Genomic DNA, 16,515 nt, shown 5'->3' with positions numbered 1-16,515 from the left:
ACGTGTAAATCAAAAACACTGGGCATAAGGGCTCTTTCCCACAAGCTAAGAAAAGGAAAAAAAACCAAACCAACAAAACCTTTTCTTGCTATGGTTTCCAGTGTTTGAGCTCATTTTCCATGGGCAAAATTTTTAAAAATTCAGATTGGACAGGGAGATCATTGGACTACACTGTCTCAACTCTCTTCCAAACTAAAAAGACGAAAAAAAAAAAAAACCCCAAGGGGAATGGAAAGTTCCTGAAGAAAGTGTTTAGGTCCGGTAACAACCAAAGAAACGTGAAATGAGAAGTTCTTAGCTGCTGAATTTAGCCTTCTTGGTCCTGGAGCGGGAAAGGGCACCCCAAGGGGCTTTAGGTCCACCCGGCTTCCCACTGGCACCGGCCCCGGGTGGGGGCGCTCCTTGTGAGCGCTGCGGAAAGAAGAGCTCGGGGACGGAAAGAAAGGAGTCCCGGGCTAAAGCGGGTAGGGTGGGAGTCCGGGGGCGCCGGCGGCTTACCCATAAGCAAGCAGTTGACGTTGCGTTGGGAACCAACGGGGCCCACCTGGAAGACCCACGTGCCCAGCAGCTCAGGGTAGGTGCAGTTGGCAGGTGTATCGCCGTGTGCGGTACCGACGCCGCAGAGGACCAGGAGGAGGGCGGCCAGCAGTGAGCGGGGACAGGGACCCATGCTGGCGGGGCTCTGGAGGGGAAAAGACGAGACAGACAGCGGACCGCCGAGAGCGAGGCGATCCGGACAGCGCGTGCCTTAAAATAACCAGAGCTGCCGGAAACCCGCGACCGGCGGGGGCGGGGTCTGGGGCGCCGGGGGCGGGGGGGAGGGGCGTTCGGGAGCAGTCCCGCCCGCAGGTGAGGCCTCCGGAGTACGTGCTCCTTGGTACCTGGCTGCGGCTGGACCTTGAGCCCGGGGAGAAGCGAGGCACACGTTCTATGACCATGGGACGTCTCAAAATAGGACTTAAGAGCCACAGTGACTTTGCTTCTTGAAAAGTAACTGGGCGGGGGGAAGGGTACGTGGAGAAAAAGAATGTGTGCGGGCGGGAGGCGACCAAAATCAGAAAGAGGTCCTCGGAGGGAGACTGAAGAAGGTAAGGCTAGGGATGCAGGAGGGAACAGACGGAAGCTGGGAAACATCCCCAGATAGGGAGAGATCTAATAAGTGGGGTTTTCTTTTACTTGCTTTTCTTCTCCACTTAGTCCTCAACCAACTCAGTTTTTTTCCCCTTTCTCGGAAAAATTTTACTCGCTACCCCCAGTCACCCTAGCTGTTTGAGAACTGCTCTTCCTTCCGTTTTCCAACAAAACTCTCACAACCTTTTTTTTTTTTTTTTGCTTGGTTTTGTCTAGTTTCCTGTTAATGTTATTTATTACCCACAAGAGAATTCATTTGTCGTGCAAAGTTGCAGTTTTTGAGTATTCGGTTTTTTCCCGCCTGCAAACTTTATAGGATTTGGTTAACACATACAAGCACACACATGCACAAAAGATGTCAGATCATGTGACTCAACCCCTTCTTCTCTAACGATGAAAAGCAGGAGGCGCAGAGAGAGGAAGTAACTTGCCCAGAGTGAGGAAGGAAGCTGGTGGGAGAAAGCTGCTCTTACCAGCAGGTTCCAGTGTGCCAGTTTGACTGCCAATAATTATTAGGTAGCACTGTTTCCAAGTGCCTCTTTGCTTAGTTTAAATATCACCCTTTTCTGTGAGAGCTTCTCTGACTTTCCTGGCTGTTGGTGGAAGTTGGGGCTGCTTTTGCGCACAAAACCCATTGTGCGTTGCAGGCCTTGTGTCAGGATCAAGGGCAAGTGAGCAAGTGATGAACAAAACAAACTTTTCTGTTTCCCTGCCCTGTAGGGCACATGCATTTTGCCCTCAACACACTGGTTACAAGTAAATAGGCACATTTTCCACACGATTCACCTTTGTCTCCCTAGATCCTAACGCAAAACACTCAAATTTTCTTGGAGTGTTAAAATAAATACATAAGTGAAGGGGCTCAGAGCAAGTCTTCTCAAAATGTGCCCCTGGTGCATGTGGACTGTTTTGAGCTGAAGGTAATTAAGACTACAAGGTCAAGAGAAACATGTTTGCCTCTCAACTACCTAGAAGAATCTAAATGGGGATCTTTCTCAGAATGGGAGTTATTACCAGAGATAACATTTTTTTTTTTTGACTCATCTGTATTGTAGGGCAAACATCTAATTATCAAATACCTGCTCTTCTTATTGCTGTGTGAATCCTACACCTCTCCTTTGAGGTGCCAGGCCCCTATTCTGTCCTTAGCTCAGGTTGGCGTATATACCTCATTTCACCTCTCTGGCTTTGAAGTGCTCATGTATGTGGGGTTCCCGTACCGAAAAAATCACATTTTATTTCCTCCTGTTAATCTGATCCATGTCAATTTAATTCTTAGCCCCGCCGGAAGAACTTTTGAAGGTAGAGGAAAATTTTCTTCTCCCTGATATTTACCTTGGTTTCTAAGCCTGAAAGCTGATTTCAATTTGGCAAGAGGAGTCACACTTGGAAGCTCGGAAGTGGACATATTCTGTAATTTAGGCACAAACTGCGAAGGCAGGGGTGGGGCCTTTTAGATTTTATAGTCCTATACTTAAGATTCAAAGTTGACATCATGTAATTACGCTAACACACTTAGAGATGTAGCACCGCCTTTCCAAGTCCCTGGGAAAGCAAGCTATTTGTTGTTAAAACATTAAAACTTTTACTAGGTTGTCAATATCAGAGTTCAACAGTCCCGTTGTAATTTTCTTTGATAGCTGTAATCAAAGTAGCATACCTAATTGTGAAGAAAGTTTAAATAGTCTTTTTTTTTTTTTTTTTGAGAGAGAGAGTATACAAGCAGGGGGAAGGGCAGAGAGAGAAGGGGAAGCAGACTCCCCAGTGAGCAGGGAGCCAGACGTGGCACTTAAGCACAGGGCCCAGGGATCATGACCTGAGCTGAAGGCAGGCACTCAACCAACTAAGCCACACAGGTGCCCCTAAATAGTCTTTTTTCAATGAATGATAACTGAAAAAGGATTTTGGAGACCTTTTAGTCTAATGGGTTCATTTTAATATTGGAAAACGGAGATCCAGGGATCATAACTTGTTCAATGTCACATTGTCAGTTACTGAGATTCAAAAATAAGCCTCAGATAACTTGATTTTAAATTTAGTTTATCTCTGGGGTGCCCGGGTGGCTCAGTGGGTTAAGCCTCTGCCTTCAGCTTAGGTCATGATCTCAGAGTCCTGGGATCAAGCCCTGCATCAGGCTTTCTGCTTCCCTCTCTTTCTCTGCCTACTTGTGATTTTTCTCTCTGTCAAATAAATAAATAAAATCTTTTAAAAAAAATTAGTTTATCTCCAGTTATCTACTAATTCCCAAACTGTTCCCCCTCAAAATAAAATATTGCCCTGTCTCCATTAGCAGGGAGGAAAATCGGTGATTCTCAAACTGATGCGGCCCTAAGTTTTAATTTTTAACAAATATTTTATAGAGATCTTTATTACTCTGAACTGTACATATAAGCCAGTTGTATACTTAGTAAAAAAGAAAAATATGCCAAATTTTTAATTCAATTTCTAATTCAAAGACATATTTCAGCATCTAAAATGCCCATGGATCAATATACTGGAAAACAGAATAAGATATTCAGATACTTTTTTTTGCCTCTATGTAAAATTATAGAATCAGGATAAAAATGACAGGTACCTTTTCTCTGAAAACAGAAATCATTTCAGCGAGTTAGAACACAAATATCAAGGTGTCTGGGTGGCTCAGTCGGTTAAGTATCAGACTCTTGATTTTGGCTCAGGTCATGATCTCAGGGTTGTGAGATTGAGCCCCATATCAGGCTCTGCACTGGGTGTGGAACCTGCTTAAGTAAGATTCTTTCTGTCTCTCCCTCTGCGCCCTGCCAAAAAACAGAAGCAAAACCAACAACAACAAAACCCACAAATATCTCATCAGATGGTTATTCAACTACCATACGTAGGTGTTGATGCTAGATAACTCTTGTTCAAGTCTCAATGCTAGATAGCTCTTGGTCAGTTGTCAATGCTGGATAACTCTTGGTCAGGTGTCAGTGCTAGATAGCTCTGGTCTGGTGTCAATGCTGGATAACTCTTGGTCAGGTGTCAGTGCTAGATAACTTGGTCAAGTCCCAGTAGAACAAAGTACAATCTCCTGTTGATTTACCTGGAAGTTTCATTCCTGAAAATCTGGCATGTATTGAAATGATATGATACAAAACTGATTTTTTTTTAAAAGACTTTATTTGAAGGAGAGAAAGGGAGAGAGAGAGCACAAGTAGGGGAAGGGGCAGAGGGAGAAGGAGAAGCGAGATTCCCCGCCGAGCAAGGAGCTGTCACAGGACTCAATCCCAAGACCCTGGAATCATGACCAAGCCAAAGGCAGATGCTTAACTGAGTTACCCGGGTGCCCCATAACCAAACTGATTTTCTATGCAAACTAGAATTTGGTTCTCAGATCATTATAACAAGTAAGTTTACAGAGAGGCAGCCTTGCTTAGAAGTATTTCCCAAAGTGTGGTCCCAGAACCAATAGGACCAGCAGCAGCCACATCTTCTTGGAATTTGTAAAAAATCAAATTCCTACCCTACCTCATAACCTACTGAATCAGGAAAATTCTGGGTAGGTCCCAGCAATCTGTGCTTTAACAGTCCCCTTTCCAGGGTTCCTGATACAGCTATTTTTGCGAATCACTGGTTTAAACATTGGCAAGGACTCAAGTCACACTGCTTGAGAGGGAAGCCTGGCCTCTGCCTTTCACCAGATGTTTGATCTTAGAAGTTATTTTTACTTCTTTTTGTGCCTTGGTTTTCTCATCTATAAAATGTACATAATTGTGTTCCCTATCTGCCTCATCTGGTTTTGAGAAGACAAAATGAATAAATACAGATCTCTATGAAGATCTGACTGCATTTATTAGTGTGTTTACTTCTATTAGAAAACTTATCCCTCTTAATTAAAAATAGGCTCCAAATCTTGTTCTCTATTGTAATCCTAGCACCCTGAATAATTTCTGGCACACAATAAATTCTCAAATATATGTTGAATGACTAATACTATGATGGACATGAATGTACCTATATCTCATGGTAAAGAGCAAAAAGCGTCATGATTTCCAAGTTCCCTGCCTTGAGTGTAAGTTTGAAAGCCACTGTTCTGGAATGCATATTAAGATAATGAAAGATCTTAGAAATAGAGAAGAAAAAACTTGACATATCGTTGTAGCATGTTATTTGGTTGCATGTACACCTCTGTCACTGGGAGTCATAATAATCATCTTAGTCTTTTTATTTATGTAGGACTTTACATTGTACCAAGATAATTCGCATATATTAGGTCATTTAATTATCACACAATTGTATGAGGAGGATGTTATCTGAGACTCAGAGAATTTATTAGGGACCAACGCCCATAAAAGTGGAAGTAGAGAGGGAAGAGGAATAGGAGGGCAAAGCCTTGGATTTCACTCCCGTGAAAGGAAGGAAGGAAAGAGGGTTGTGGAGAAAGAGACTCAGGAATACAATTCTGAGATCCCCAGCTAGCACAGCAGAGTTGAGCTTGACGTGGGCAGACATGGCCAGGCCCTAGTACCTGGGCTGCATTTAGTTGTCTGCCTTGACTGGAAAGCTGAGGTGGTTCCTGAAGTCATTACAAGGGGAGGCTGTCGGCCAGCTGTCCTCTATCCAGGCTCTCTCTTAAAGAGACATGGAGCAGTGCTGAGCCATGGCACCTACAGTGGGGACCTTTGTTTGGAAGTAGGGTTGATCCACAAGCTTAAAGGTCTTGTCATGTCCTGTCATGTTCTGGGTATAGTTTCTGTCCTTCTGATCTCCTAGGCAGATGGCAGAATGCCCTCTTGTGTCACACATGTTCCTGTGTTTATGATTCATTTCAATTATCTGTCTGCTTTTTCCACTAGATTCCACGTTCCTTGATAGCAAGACTCCATTATTTTTGTATGTCAAAGTTTTTGACAGAGCCTGTCATTTCACTCATTTATCCTCTCCATAAAATTTATGAAAGAAAGGGTGGATCCTATGCAGGAAGGAAGACATAAGAAGTAAGTAATTAGCTTTCTGTACATGAAAACAAGCTAATTAGAGCTTACCCTTGCTGAAATAAGAGGGTTGCTAGGAATGCTGCACAGGTTGGCTGATTGCACTATAATGTTTCTCCCACTTTTTGTTCTTAAGACCCCTTTGCATTCTTAAAGATTATGAAGACTCCAAAGAACTTTTGTGTGTATGGGTTATATCAGCAATATTTACCCTAGCAGAAACTGGAAGTAAAAAGTACTGACTTATTGAATAATAACAATAAAGTAAAAGTAACACAATTCTAAAAATATATAGCTATATTATCAAAAACATGAAAAAAAAACAGGAGAGTAACATTGTTTTACCATTTCACAAATTCGAACGCCTGGGTTAATGGAAAAGTGCTGGATTATCTGCTTCCACATTGAGTATGTTGGGATAAGTCGTTCTGGTTGGAGAATATGAAGAACGCCCAGCATCATACAGGTGTGTAGTTGAAAAAAAAAGAACCTTACAGACTCCTAAAGAAGTCCCATGGGTTCCCACGAGTTCTTGGAGCATGTGCTGAGAACTTCTTCACTAGAATAATTGCATACTCTGAGATTCTCTCAAATGTGCATGTCCTTGGTTGTGAGGTGAATAGAGATGGGCAGGACGTGTGGTTTTCCAACCTCAAACAACTGCAAGAATGGAGAAACTGCTTAAGCCATGTTTCCTACTGATTGGGGGTTACTAGTGTCATTTTTTGTATAAGAGGGGTGGTAATATTCTAAGTTTACTCAGTTAAGATGTAAAAATTGGAGAAGGACATCCTTGCATTTGATGGAATATGAGCTGATGAAGTTAGAAAGAGAATTATTGTGCTCTCTTTGTTATTTGAATAAAACACTCTATTTGTTTCTATTTGAATAGCTTATCATAACTTGCATAGTACAGTCACATGTTATGTAAATCTGATAGCAATCTTACAGATCTCATTACTCCCACTCTACAGATAAGGAAAATGGGGTTTAAGAAACAGAAGTCACTTTTCCGTAGTCACGCTGCTCGTGGGTATAGATATGTCTTATAACCAACTGAAGACTTTCCTGCTTTCTGTTAGATTGCTGGAGTGCGATTTCAGAAGAGAAGTATGGTCTACTTATTGATGCCATCAGATATAAAATTAAGAGAAAGAAAGGTTCTACAAGTGAACTGGACAGAAGATGTATATGTTGAGGCAGATATAGAACTCTAAGTTATGGAGAAAGTCTCTACCATTTGACCCTATTCTCACTTCACTATTCCTTCTGTGAAATAACACAAGTTTTGGAAATGAAATTTTTAAGAAGCATTATTTTTACTGATAGACCAGACTAATCCTGTAGGTCACACAGAGTAAGAACCAATTATGAATGTGTCCACTTTGTTCCCTTTCCACCAACATCACTCTGGTCCCATATGCCATCCTTTCTTGCTGAACAACCATGGTTAGCTTCTAAGTTCATCCACTTTTTTCTTGAATGTAGTGTACAAGCCAGGAACCGAAGTGACATCTTTGACACTTCCTTTCTGCACACCTTCCTTCTGATCAGCCAGTGTATCACACGGAGCCTACCCTCAGCACTGTGGTTTTTTAATAAATGTAAATCATATCAAGTTACTCCAAATATTGGAAAGCTAAATACTTCATTTAGGTTACCTTTCTATCATCTTTGAATAAAATTCTATAGGAAAGATCTGCATGAACTGTCCTCTATCTGTTCTTCCAGTTGCTCACTGTACTGGGAACTGTCACCCTCTGTTTGATCCTCAGACACTCTAGCTTTCTTTTCTCTTCTTTACCTTTGTACTCTGCTATCCTCTCTGCCTGAAATAACTTACCTACTCACATGGCTGCTCATTCTCACCGTTGATGACATTGTCACTGATAAGTATTTCGCCTTCTCAGGAAGGCCTCCTCTACCCATGCTACCTGAAGCTGCCTTCTCCAGCTCTTTAGTTTTATTACTACATTTATTTCTAGGTAACACCCAAAATTGCTAAAAACTGCCTGTAATTATTGAATATTCTTGTTTATTATGTTTCTCCCCTACTCAAACGTAAGCTTCCATGAGGCGTGGGACTTCATCTTGTTCGCCATGGTATTTCCAACACGTGGTAGGTGCTTTGAACTTAAAAAAAAAATAAAACTGCCAGTGTTTTACCAGCAAAGACAGGCTTATTCGGGAATAGCAGAGAACTACAATCCAGGAAAGCAAGCTATGGCAGAAGCATAGGCAGGTCAGCAGTGCAAAGGAGATAAATGCTCTTTTATAGAGGAAAGGGGGAAGTTAGAGAGGTTGTTGGAAACACAAAGTCCACTGCAGTAAACTGGGAGTTGGAAGTATAGTGCCTTCTATTTAAGTTAATATACTTGTGTGGGTTAGTTTGGAAGTTGACCCTGCACGGCTCCACAACTGTTTGGTTTGCTCTCCTGAAGTGAAGTTACAAACACATGCTGGGCAATAGGAATGCTAACCCATGTCTTAGCGTTTTATTTCAAAGTTTCATATTTTGATTTGAGTTCCCTTTTTTGTATATTTTATCATTGACAAGGAAACATGAAATCAACCGAGGTGAATCCTAAAATAGCAAAACTGTATAGCTTTTGCATGAAGAGCATTATTCAGGTTTCAAGGTCAAGACTGTCCAGGATGATGGGTTTCAAGGTGAAGACTGTCCATTACTCCAAATAGAGAAAGAAATCCCTTTTCTAAGAATCAGATAACTTACCCAAATGATGATATGAGAACATTTAAAGTATGTCATTTTAGTAAGTTGAAAATAAATTGACTTTATTTATCATGAGTTTTTATTATTTAAGTTGACATAATCAAGCTGATTTATGCATTCCTCTTTTTAAACATTTAGTACCCTTAAATATATAAATAACTTTACTGTGGGTACAATTTAGGGAACAACTCTGAGGAAAAATGACCTCAAATTTATCATCATTTTATTTGTTCTGTAGGGGCAGAAAACTTCTCTGTTCTTCCTTTCTAGGTTCTTTGGATAGTTTAATAATTAAATTGATATAACACAGATTGACAGGAGAAAGAGAAACAGAAGTTTCCTAACATGTATGCCTACTGTATACATAGGAGAGACCCCATGAGACTGGACACCTCATTCCTGGGCCTGCTATGAATGCATAAGCAGAATTATAGTTCTATTAGTTGCATTATTAACTTAGCTCCACATTTGTTTGGTTCCCTACTTAATTATACTTTACACACCTCTTATCATTAAATTTGCCTTATCCACTCCTACCCCGTGTTTACCCACTGATGGTAGAAACGTAATAGGAACCTGACAGTAACATTTCTTTTGAAATTAATGGACATACCTGATGTACCAGTTCCCAAAAGGCACCTCACTGTCTGAAAGAATGCATACCTCCAGATTGTTTCAAGCCTCCCATTCTCCTAAAGTTTTCAACAGCTTTGGGAATGAACCCCTGCTTCTCATTGGGCTGTCCTTCTGATAATAAAGCTTTCTTTGCTGCGAAACAGGTGTTTCAGACATTAGCTTACTGCCCATTGGATGCATAGACAAGTTTGAGTCTGATAACACCAGGAAAACTGAGTACCTCTCCAAAATGGCCAAAGGCATCACCTTAAATACCATCTTCAGCTGAAGACAAAAGATATTCACGACGGGGAGTCAGTGATAGGAGGTTACTAGGAAAAGCACAGTAAACACGAGTAAGATTGTAATGGAGATTTAAGTCCCTGCCATCTCCACTGATAACAGTTTCTAGAGATGTAGAGTCATCCCCATCTTCCTGGTACAAATGGAGATTTCCCTTGTTAACTTCTCCTCTAACTTCCACTGGGTTTTCAGAACTTTACCTTTATCCGCTGTTTCTTAAAAATGGCCAGCTTAAAATAATGGATAGGCCAAAGAGGCATATTTTGGGGGAGGTATAATTGGTTCTCCTTCAGTTGCTATTGCTGATTTTTGTTCCTTATATTTAACCATATTTATCATATTATGTAATGAAATAGAAAATTCAATAAATTTTGTTTAAAATTACACCAAGTACATTTTGCTATTGTGCTACAAAGTTTCTTCCCCACTTCCACCCCTTTTCCTTTTCCTTCTCATCCTCACCCTGCCGTGCAAGGTAGTCTGTGTTTACTTCCTGGTGAGTCTGCTCCCAGATCTTTTACTAAACTTACCAGCCATTTACAAACATGCATAAGAAGCAGGGCCCATGATTATTAAGCCACAGATTCTAGATCCTGAATGCCATGGTTTGAATCCAGGCACCACCTCTTACTCTCTTGTGTGACTTTCCGAAGCTACCTTCTCTGACTCGGTTTTTACCTTAATAAAACTGGATCATAGTAGTATCTACATCACAGGGTTGTAGTGAAGTTTTGAATTAGTGAAAATGTGAAATGCGTTTAATAATGCTGTCACAGAATAAGCACTATAGATGTGCTAGGTGAGTATGGATTCTGAGGTTTATTTTTATGACATAGAAGCAGACTGGATATATTTCTCCTCGATCCAATTTCATTTTTTAATAAAAATTTTTTATTCTTGAGGCCTGAGTTGGTCTCTGGTCTGGGTATGGAGCCTGCTTAAGAGTCTCTCTCCTCCCCGTCCCCTACCTGCTTGCACGTGTGCATGCCTGCTCTCAAAAAATTTTGTTTTTCATTCTTAAAAATGAACTACAGAAATCTCTCCACATCAAGAAATTGAGTTTGTTTAAGGAAAACGGAGGCATGGTACTTAAGGCATATAACAACCAATGTAACTGTTATTTAATGGGCAGTTGGGTTGTTTTTAGGTATTTTAGCATTATTACTTTTTTACCATTGCAAAACATACTGCAGTAAGAATTTTTGAACATAAATCCTTCCTACAGCTGCCTTTCTTTCTTCTTTCCTTCCTTCTTTTCTTTTTCTTTCTTTTTTTTTTTTAAGATTTTTTATTTATTTGTCAGAGAGAGAGGGAGAGAGAGCAAGCACAGGCGGACAGAATGGCAGGCAGAGGCAGAGGGAGAAGCAGGCTCCCCGCCAAGCAAGGAGCCCGATGTGGGACTCGATCCCAGGACGCTGGGATCATGACCTGAGCCGAAGGCAGCTGCTTAACCAACTGAGCCACCCAGGCGTCCCCTTTTTCTTTCTTTAGCTGCTTTTATTTCTGTATGAAAGTGACAGCAACTCATTGCTGGGTCAAATAGATACTGCAGCACTGGATGTCCAGGAGAGCCCTAGCATATAGGACTTCTCCCAGTGTCGCCAGTTAGACCCCAAGACCTGACCTTTACTGCCCGTCTGTACCCACTGATCCTGTCACACTTTCCCTTAATCTCTCCTTTGTAGCTTATTTCTTAACTCAAGCAAAAGACCTGTTAGCCATCCCCTGATGGAAACCAGCAAGACCACCCCTCAAGCAATCATGACTACTCTGCGGAAGAGCTCTGGAGGCCCCGATCACCTCGGGCAGTTTGTGCTCAACCCCCAACTCACACCTGCTCCGTAGGTCCCTGAAGTGACTCATGGAGTGCCCAGCACTTACCTTTACCTCATTATAATCCTAAAATCTCTACCCAGGAGGAACACAAACCTCATTTACATAATATACAATGCAGGTACAGGCATGTTTCCTTAAGATGCTTGCATCACTGATGTCTGACTCTGTATATGATGACCAGGCTTCCTGTTCGAAATATCCATCCTACTCCTAAATAAAAGTAACCCATTCACAGGGAATCTTGGCTTTTGAAGTTATTCCTTGTGATCTCCTTATCTGCTGCAGATAACCTTTGCTTTGTGTGACAGTCCCACCTACCATAGTTTCTGTGATTCACCAAGGAGCAAACTCAAGTTCATTCAGTGACACCAGCAACATCAGAGAATCATCCCCCTCTCCAGTGCCTGGCCTGCTCCTTGCAAACTTCCTCTCCTCCCTGAATTATAAATCTTTTAAGTTGTTTTAAATGTAAATATTTTAAGCTGTTTTAAATTGGTTGAAGTACTTAAAATAATTATTATTTAATTTTAACTGTGTATCTCTGAAACACACCTAAGGTGTGTTTTTGTATATTGTGTGATATAGGAGTTCAGTTGTCTTTTCATTCAGGCAACGGGTACCAATGCTTTATTAAATCTTATTACCTCTAAATTTAAACACCGAATTTTAATATAGTCAATTCCCATAAACAATAGAATGCTTTGTTTTATTTTGTCTTACCGATTGACTTTAAAACAAATTTGATCCTTATTCTTTGTTTTCATATTTTCAGCTTTCTCAGGCATTTTCCCTCCTTCATAATGAATTTTAAGAGCACTTTATTTGTTTTAACATTTTTTTGCCACCTTCAAAATTCTATTTTGCAACCCATCACCTTTGGTTTACTTGTTTGTTTGTTTTCTTAATGGAGCATTCAATGGATATTATTTTATTTTTTACGTTTTTATTTTAATTCCAGTTAGTTAACATATAGTGTTATATTAGTTTCAGGTTCTCAATATCATGATTCAACAATTCCATACATCACCCTGTGCTCATGAGGACAAGTGTGCTTGTTAATCACCAACACCTATTTCTACTATCCAACCCCTCTTCTGGTAACCATCAGTATGTTCTCTTTAGTAGAGTCTGTTTCCTGATTTCTCTCTTTCTCTTTGAGTATTATTTTATCTCATTTTTAAATTTTTTATTTAGAGAAAGAGAGAGTGGGGTGGGGTGCAGGGGGAGAGGGAGAGAGAGAATCTTAAGCAGGCTCCATGCCCATCGCAGAGCCCAACTTGGGGCTTGATTTCATGACCCCGAGATCATAACCTGAGCCTAAATCAAGAGTCAGATGCTTAACTGAGCTACCCAGGCAAACTTGAGTATTGTTTTAAAAGAATTAACTTCGTATTTATTCATCTACCATAATATTCTTTGGGTTTCCTTTTTCTTTCTTTTTCAATTTGAGGATCTACTTGGCTTTATTAAATGGTATACAAATTGGGTAGCATCACATCTAGCCAGTAGAAGAAAGCTCTGAGAAGTTGTACAAAATAGGAGGTTTTTATAAAGGAGGATGGGGCAAGAAAATTATTAGCAAAAGGAAAAGATTTTTCCAGGCAAGATTTTTGTTTGCTTTGGTTAAACGTCAAAATAAACTCTTATTTTACCAGCAAAATATGGGTTTATTTGGGAATAACAGAGAACTAAGATCTAAGACCCAGCAAGCTATAGCAAAAACCATAGGCAAGTCTGCAGAACAGAGAAGAGATATGTTCTTTTATAGGGAAAAGCAGGAAGTTGGGAAAATTGTTATAAATAAAAGGTCCACTGGGATAAACTGGGAGTTGGAAGTATAGTGGCTTCTCTTTGGCTAAACTGTGGCCTTCTTTTATTGGCTGAGCTGTTGCCTGGAGAAGAAGTAAGACTTTCTTCTTCCTGCTGGGATAGTAAAGTAGTACCCATGAGCAAGGTCCCTGTCTTCCTGTTGGATTTGCCATTGATGAAGAGTGGTAGGGCATAAGAGCTCCCCTGCCAAACCTCCCTACTCCATTTTGATGAGGTTTCCCTTAATTAATTTTCACATTTCCCCATTTTGATCAAGATCTTTCTTTTAAAAGTATTGCTGATTAATAGTTGGATTGTTTATATTTAGTGATTTTGCCCCTCAGTACAAGGAAGGACCTTTTCTGGTTGTCATATCCTCTGTTAGAAGGAAGTATTTAGTAATTAGAAGCCAGTTAAGGTCATATTTGAATAACCAGAAAAGTTAGGAGGGAGAAACACTGAGGTATTCTAGTCTAAAGTCTACATCTTCTCAGGGTTGTAAGTGTTGGAGATCATCTTGAAGCCTTGAGCCAACCTCACCTCATTGGGTACTTTTTTTTTTTTTTTTAAGTTCAACAGTCAACAAAATACAAAACTTAAAATCATTATACAAAATAGACAAAGTAACATAACAATTCCAAATTGTATGATAGTTCTCAACCAGGACTCTAGGTCTGAAAGTAGCCAGCTCATTATTGGCACTTATTCCAACTTAGGGGAGAAAGGATCTCCTTATGAAGGCAAACCTGGGATCTCTGTGTCTAGAAGTCTCTGCTTAAAGCAACCATGAAAGCAGATGAGTGGATACAGCAAGAGCACACAGAAAGAATTAACGGACTGCATTTGGGAAGGTACAGCACAGGTATAAACATGAAGCAGTAGCTGATAAACCTTGCTGCAAAACAGCAAAACTTCAAAGAATCTTTTAAAACAACTTTGCCATCTCAGAGGTGTCTGGGTGGCTCAGTCATTTAAGCATCAGACTCTTGATTTTGGTTCAGGTCATGATCTCAGGATTGTGAGGTCAAGCCCTGTGTCAGGCTCTGTGAGAGTTTGCTTGAGATTCTCTTTCTCACCCTCTGCCCTTCCTGATGCTCATTATCCAAATAAATAAATAAAACCTAAAAAACAAAGCAAAACAAAACAGTATTGTTATCTGAGAAGAACTGTTTGGAACCAATTGTGTTATTGGTAATACAGCTTGTAAGATTGTGAATTCAGAGACCATGAATTTGGATATGCTTCCAAAGTCAGTTAATAGTTCAGATGAAAGATGACTTGGGTGAATTCTGAACCTTCTAACCCTTCAGAAAAAGCAAGTAAAAAATTAACTTGTCCTGAGTTCATGATTGAGGCTATTTGAAAACAAGAGCCCCCCCATCCCCACCCCTTCACAAGGGTTTGGGAAATGCAAACAAGGGGCTTCTCTTTCGAAGAAACAGAGAAGCAGCAACAGTGAGAAAAAGGTATACAGGCCTGCTCTGGACATTTTGGGAAAAGTCTTTCATCAGATGTCATCTGCTCCAATTCCAGGAGGTCTTCACTTTCAGGTCAGGAGCTGGTGGGCGGCTCCAGTCAGGGTTTGGTGCTCTCTTTAGATTTGCCCCGTGAACCCAAGAATCTGTTTCCTGGAGTTGACAGGCAAAGCGGTTGGTTTGCAGTTCTTCATAAAGGCCTTTTCAGTGAGGTTGCAGAGAATGTTTCTGGAGGTGTCTATTCCAATAGATGAAGTCTCCACTTTGCCAGGTGTGATGTTAAGGTCATTGTCTCATGGCAGTGCACTGTGAAAAGACCTTTCTACCAAAGCACAATTATTTCTAATAGAAATTTGTGCCGTGGAAGTAGATCTCCTTTTATCAGCTGTGGTTCAAAGGAGGCAGGGGCCAAATGCATTAGATGGCCTGTGACTATCTCAAAATCTAGGAGTCTTATGAGTTCCCAAGGGGGTAGATCTGAAATTAAGAAGGACTAACAAGAGGTGCCTGGGTGGCTCAGTGGGTTAAGCCTCTGCCTTCAGCTCAGGTCATGGTCTCAGGGTTCTGGGATCGAGCCCCGAATCGGGCCCTCTGCTCAGCGGGGAGCCTGCTTCCCACTCACTCTGCTTGCCTGCCTCTCTGCCTACTTGTGATCTCTCTCTCTGTCAAATGAATAAATAAAATCTTAAAAAAAAAAAAAAGACTAATGAGAAAATGTTGTCAGTGGAGTCTTAATACTGTCATTAGTGAGTGCACCTAACTCTGAAGATTAAGGATGTTATGTATGTTGAAATATTACAAAAATTTGCCCAACAACACAGATTTGAAGAACTTGACTGGTAAAGGGGTTCCCCACTTTTGAGAGGCATTTCCTAGGTAAGAATAATCTTCTCAAAGAGAATTTTAGCCATAGGAAGTGTTGATCTGTCTACAAGGGAAAGCTTTGGTCCAATAAAAAGGAAACACAAAAATGACTAAAACATTTATATCCATGATATTGGGAAAGGTATATGAAATCCATTTACCAAACCTAAAATGATCCATTGTTTAATTTAAAATGTTGACAAGTGGTTCCCAGGATTATACCTGATTAAGTGGGACAAGCAAGATAGGCACTTTTTGTGGCCTTCTCAAATTTCTCCACCAATACTGGTTCATAAGCATGATCATTTTTCAGTAGAAAAATGGTTTAATGTATGTACAGTGGTTAAGTAGTGGGAATTTTAGGATTTCCGAGAGGTCTGGATTGTTATTTGGCCCAAACCCGAGTTCTCTTTTTATTGAGGCAACAGTTACTAGATTGCCAATATTGTTTCTCCCACCCTGGGGCCTATTTTTCAATGTCTTTTGTCAATTTTACCAAATTCTCATTTGGGAGAAGATCTCTTTGGCCCATGACGGAAGTTCGGCTATTAGTTTCCTTGACAGCAAGCATTTTTGGTGGAAATATCAGTGAGGTGGATTAGGTCTCTAGAGACTGCCTGGAAACCTTAATAACCAGAGAAGCCAACAAGAAAATGGCTTCTAATGTATTTTGGATATAGGAGCCATTTTGAATTTTATCCTCCTTGGAGGTAAACACATCTCACAGTTTCCCTAATACTCCAATGTCAGGAGCTACCCCAAATGTATACCAACTATCAGCATAAATGTTTGCTAT

The 16,515-nt window shown here is 40.6% G+C and overlaps 1 protein-coding gene and 1 long non-coding RNA gene across 3 annotated transcripts in view; one reads left to right on the top strand and one right to left on the bottom strand.

Moving 5' to 3' along the window:
* CTSC (cathepsin C) overlaps positions 1-763 on the bottom strand; it is a 34,377-nt gene extending 33,614 nt beyond the window's left edge. The window contains exon 1 of one of the 2 annotated variants that reach the window (XM_047691183.1): positions 499-763. In XM_047691183.1, the coding sequence (XP_047547139.1) occupies positions 499-670 (172 nt within the window). In that variant the 5' untranslated portion in view covers positions 671-763. The remainder of the gene's footprint in view (positions 1-498) is intronic. The other variant, XM_047691182.1, reaches the window with a different exon arrangement.
* Positions 764-846: 83 nt separating this feature from the next.
* LOC125078453 (uncharacterized) lies at positions 847-7,946 on the top strand. The gene is made up of 3 exons (XR_007120899.1): positions 847-1,088; positions 5,946-6,086; positions 7,166-7,946. It is a non-coding gene; the product is annotated as an uncharacterized LOC125078453 (long non-coding RNA).
* The last annotated feature ends 8,569 nt before the right edge of the window (positions 7,947-16,515 follow it).

Source organism: Lutra lutra, chromosome 10 (genome assembly GCF_902655055.1).
Source record: "Lutra lutra chromosome 10, mLutLut1.2, whole genome shotgun sequence".
Taxonomy (NCBI): Eukaryota; Metazoa; Chordata; class Mammalia; order Carnivora; family Mustelidae; genus Lutra; species Lutra lutra.
The sequence above is the reverse complement of the archived record's forward strand: the minus strand, read 5'-3'. Positions and strand labels throughout refer to the sequence as shown.